Below are 4799 nucleotides of genomic sequence, written 5' to 3'. Positions count from 1 at the left end.
GGTCTTTAGCCCCCTCTCAACATCTTGCAATACACAAGTTTCATCTCAGAGTGAAGCCACAGGATTAAGATCACAGGGTTGAAGCTCTAAGCCCACCAACCCTGCTCCATCTCAGTCCCTGGATTACTGGTTACTCTTACTGCCCCAGTATCCCAGTACAGACCACCAGTGCCCCTCTCCCAGCTTCTATTTGTCAAGTTCCTGCAGCACAGACCTCCTATTCTGAAGCTGGTTTCAACCTCGTTTAGTCTGCCCACGTTATTTTTATGGCCCCATGACTCCTCAAATCTCCCTCTCCTTCCCCAAGTCTACCACCCCCCAATTTTCTCTCTGCTATAATTGCTTTGTACCGCAGATGGTAGCTCATCAACAGATCTTGGTTGCTTGTATATTTTTGTTGCCCCTGCAACCACTCTTCCTTGATTATTATTATACATTTATTATTTTTATTATTCACCTGAGCTGGAGAAAAAAAAGTGGAGAACAGCTAGGAGGCTGGGACTCCCATTCTTTTGGGGTAGAATTGTTGTTTTCAAAAAATCACAATCATAATTCATGTTTTAATTATTATTATTATCAATATTAATATGATGAAGCAACTCTGTACAAGGACTATATAAAGGGAAAACGTGCTAAAGACAGATGTTTGAATAGGAGGGTACACTACAGAGAGCTGGGGAGGCAGGTAGGGGAAGGGCAACTATCCACGGGGACTACACTAGGTACCAGCGACAGACACAGAGAACAAGACACAGATTGACAGAGAAGCTCACAGAAGTCAAGTTTAAAGCAAATGGAAAGAGAATATTGCATATCTTTGTCCCCCCACTCCTTTTGGAGCGTTCTGGTCTCTCTTCTGTATTAGGCTGGGAATCAGGTTAGTTAGGAATGGTGGAGCTCAAATCCAGCACCCTAGAGCCCAGAGATCACAGGAAGGGCTGCATAAAGGGGGCACAGTGGGTGACTAGGCAAGGTGGGGAGTGCTTCATGCCTAGGACAAGCCCACAGGAGACTGCAGACAGCTGGAATGGTGGTAATTTGGGAGAACTTGTACATGGGTGAAACAAGTATGTGTGGATGGGGAAGTGTCAGGTGTCAGATACCCAGTGGGGATGGAGGCATGTGATTGTGTCTCCACTCTGCTGGGTTCTATGGGGACTATAGACACTTCCCTGCCTGCAAGTGCACTAGGGAGACTGGGGTGGGCCCAGTGCTGTGCTGTGTCCAGCTGTGTGTATGTGTTTGCCCATGCCTCTGCCTGTACAGAAACTTGAAGCTGTGTGCTGGTGGGAGAGTAAAGAGCTCTGTGGATGGCCTTTGGAGAGCTTGTTAGAGGAGACTCTCCCCATGTGGGAAACACTCCAAGCCAGCAGGCCAGTTTCACACTGTCTAGGCTGCAGTGAACTCCCATCAGTGCCCTGCTTCTCACGCTTCTTGCTCCTGGAAAGGGCGGGACAGCAGATGGGAGGCTGCAGGACTCTTGGGGAGAAGGATAAAAATGAAGTGCAGAAAGGTTGGTGGGTTCTCTCACTGCTTCTCTCCAAAGTCAGCCCAGGATCTACTGGGCTGAGGCTGGGGTCTGAAGAAGTCTGGATGAAAGGCCTTCCCGCTCAGAGAAGCAACTCTCAGACCTCCAGTGGGTTCTAGGACTGTGCCCCTCCCTCTGCTCTGGTCCTTGTGCTGGACGGTAGGCGGAGGCAACCGGTCTGGAGACAAAAGGCAATGTTGGGGGGTGGGCAGGGAAAAGAGAGAAGGGAGTTGGGTGGGGGGCTGCAGTATCCCCCCTCCTTCATTGTCACCAGCCTGGGAAACTGGGGCTGAGTGGGGCCTCAATGGCTGGTAGCCCCTTTAAGGGCGAATTCTCCTCCTGCCTCATAAATTACGCTGGTCCAGCCTCTGGCCGGCCGTGACCATGAACGCCAGTGCCAGCAGGGAAGGGAGAATCAGAGGCCTCAGCTGTGGCTGCCAGAAACTCTCCCGGCCAATCAGTGTGGTGCTCCGTAGCCCCATCTATAGCCTCTTAGACTTTCTTTCTGGAGAGCCAGGTGGGGACCTCTGGGGTGGCTACCGAGCCTGAGGCTGTGTCGGCTGGGCTCTCAGGTCCCTGCTTGCTGCACCAGGCCCACAGCTGCCTAGGCGGCGGAAGAGTGGATGGCAGCACATCTGTGAATGGACGTTCACTTGGGGCAGGCAGGGGACTCGGGAGAGGGCTGGGGACCAGGAGACTGTTCTGGCCACCCATCCTAGAGGGAACATGAGGCTGATGGTCCTTGTCCACAGCCCAGCCAGCCAAATGCCCAAGCTTTGGCCCACTGGATGTCCTGGGGAACCCAGACCCAAGCAAACTCTGGGTCTTGCTGATCATTTTCTCACAAACCACCCTTCCTCCTTGGTTCCCCACTTCCTCCAGTCCTGCCAGAGCCACCTGACTCCCTCAGCTCTCTCAGCTGACTCTCCACCCTTCCTCTCTCCTCCCAGCCTCTTCTAATCCCACCAAGTTCAGGGCGCCTTGGTTCCACTGGCCCTGCTCTCTGCTCCTGCAGGCAAAGAGACTTAAGACCATGGAAGGGAAGTAGAGGAAGGGGACATCTGGGCCGAGGCTTCTCCAGATCCTCCGCGGAGGCGCAGCGCCCCAGTCCCGCCTCAGATAAACTAGCCTGGACCACCTCAGCCTTCCTGTCCCTGCCACACTCGGGCAGCTGCGGGCTTTTGCTCTCCCTGGCTAGGTTTCTTCCCTTCTCTCTGGGACCTGGCAGGGTCTTTTAGGGGTGTATGGGAGGGAACCACGAACAAAACAGACAAGAGGATGTCCAAAGAGGGCCTGCCAGAGACGACTGGCGTTCTAAGCGGGGACTGTGTTCTAGGCGGCGCCCTCTTTTGCTCTCTGCCAGGGACAGGCTCAGTCTGGGGCTGGTGCTCATGTCCTGCCCCTTAAAAGAAGGAGAGAGCTTGCTCCCTCAACAGAAGTCTTTTCTTTTTCATTCTCCGGTTCTGAAACCAGATCTTGACCTGCTGGTCACTAAGATTCAAGCGGTCTGAGAGTTCCCTCCGGCGCTGGCGTGTGATGAACTCGTTGACCAGAAACTCGCCCTCCAGCTCTGCCAGTTGCAACTTCGAATAGGGCTTGCGCTTCTTCCGAGAGCGGCTGTGGATCGGGTACCAGGGCGCGCCTGGGTGGAGATGAATGGCAGGGGTTGGCCAGAGGATCAAAGGGTGACCAGTCCAGTGCCCTAGGCCCTTCCCCAGACCCTTTCACCTTGGCCTTACGCCTGAACTCCAGGCTCTTCCTCTCCCTTCTCCTTGCGGCCAGTCACCTGAATAGCCTTTCCTACCCAGACCCCATCCCCACCTACTTCATTACTCTTTTTTTCCTTTCATTCCTTGCCCTTACCTTCTCAACCCTACCTCCTGCTGCAGAATTCACGACCCTTCTATGTCGGCGTCCCCTCTTTTCTCCCCAGACCTCTTTCCAGTTTTCTTCTTCCCTATTTCCTGGTCCCTTCCTCTCACGTCCTTCAGGACTGCATCCCGTATCAGTCAGAATAGACATGGGCGAGTGGCAAAGAGTAAACGTGTCCACTGGCATTTCTTTTGAAATGTAGGTAAAGGGGGCCTGTGGGAAGGTGGAGGGACAGGCGCCTGGGAGAACTAGGGCCGGGCTCTCTGTCCCCACCTTCTCACCCCCAGGCCTGGGGAGTCCTGGTCACGATCTCCCAACTCCCGATTCCCCGCCGCCTCCGGCCCTGGCGGACAAAAAAGGAAATTTCTCTAGTTCCTTTATAGGGATATTTACATGTTTATAGGCTCCCCCCACCCGCACTTCATTTTAAAAGAAGCTCTTCCTCACCACACATTCTGTCACCCCAGGCGGCCCTAACTCAGTCCTGCTCTGCCCGACCTGGTAAGATGTCTGGTTTGAGTCCGCCGCGCGAGTGGCGGGGGTCCTTACCGCTGGCCGAGAGCCCGCCGCCGGGGTTCAACGGCGATACCAAGCTGCCAGGGTCGCCCGCGCCGGCGCCCTTGTTGCCCTCGTTGAGAAGGGACGAACTGGAGTCGGATTCCAGCGACTGGCAGGAGGGTGGGTCGTGCGGAGGTCCCGCGCCGCCGTCCCCACCGCCGCCGCCCGCCGCGTAGTCGTACTTGAAGCCGAGCGCAGGCGGCCCCGACGGCTCCAGCGGGAGCAGCGCTGCCCCGGGCCCGGCTCCTGGGTCGCGCCCGCGCTCCTCGCGCTTCAGGCCCCCGCCGCCACCCTCGGCGCACGGCTCCCGGTAGTAACCCTTGCTGTCCTCCACGCGCGCCAGCTCGCACGTGCGGCCGAAAGGAGGGTTGAGAGACACTGGGCTGCCGAGGTAGGGCTGCGGGTAGCCATTGCACGGCTCCGCCGACGGCCAGGGCAGGGAGCACACGTTGTCGCGGCGTGGGTAGGACAGCGAAGGCAGCCCGGGAAGCTGCGCCCCGGACGCGCGGAAGTTGGGGAAGTAGAAGGTGTCTCCCGTGTGGATGTTTACCAGCGGCCCCACAAACCCGGGATTCAGGAGATTATGCTCGCCCATTTCCGCGGGGCCCGACCGGCAGCTTCTACTTTATTGCTATCTGACATTAAACATAGTTAAACCTGCACCGGCCACCCATTGGCCGCCCCGCTCACGTGGGCGCCGCCGCCAGGGGGAGGGGTGGGGACTACCGACTCCCCCCCCCCCGACCCCCGCCCCTGCCACCATCCCGCACCAACTCCAACTTCCCCCTTCCCCAGTCCTGGGGCGGGGGGAACAAATGGCGGGAGCAGGTTTATTTGCCGA

The 4799-nt window shown here is 56.8% G+C and overlaps 1 protein-coding gene across 1 annotated transcript; it reads right to left on the bottom strand.

The window, feature by feature from the left end:
- Window positions 1–552: 552 nt before the first annotated feature.
- HOXC12 (homeobox C12) lies at window positions 553–4574 on the bottom strand. The gene is made up of 2 exons (XM_017501915.2): window positions 3950–4574; window positions 553–3170 (listed from the first exon to the last, which is right to left on the bottom strand). Exons 1-2 carry the CDS (start codon window positions 4551–4553, stop codon window positions 2932–2934), a joined length of 843 nt encoding a protein of 280 aa, XP_017357404.1. The 5' UTR covers window positions 4554–4574; the 3' UTR covers window positions 553–2931.
- Between the last annotated feature and the right edge of the window lie 225 nt (window positions 4575–4799).

The sequence above is a fragment of the Cebus imitator genome, unplaced genomic scaffold, assembly GCF_001604975.1.
Source record: "Cebus imitator isolate Cc_AM_T3 unplaced genomic scaffold, Cebus_imitator-1.0 Scaffold285, whole genome shotgun sequence".
NCBI classification, from domain to species: domain Eukaryota; kingdom Metazoa; phylum Chordata; class Mammalia; order Primates; family Cebidae; genus Cebus; species Cebus imitator.
The sequence above is the reverse complement of the archived record's forward strand: the minus strand, read 5'-3'. Positions and strand labels throughout refer to the sequence as shown.

Excerpts from the sequence above, each read along its gene's own strand:
- HOXC12 (XM_017501915.2), bottom strand. The coding sequence starts at position 4,553 with ATGGGCGAGCATAATCTCCTGAATCCCGGGTTTGTGGGGCCGCTGGTA. Across the intron at positions 3,171-3,949 it reads CGGCGGGCTCTCGGCCAGCG|GCGCGCCCTGGTACCCGATC; the intron begins GTAAGGACCCCC and ends ATCTCCACCCAG.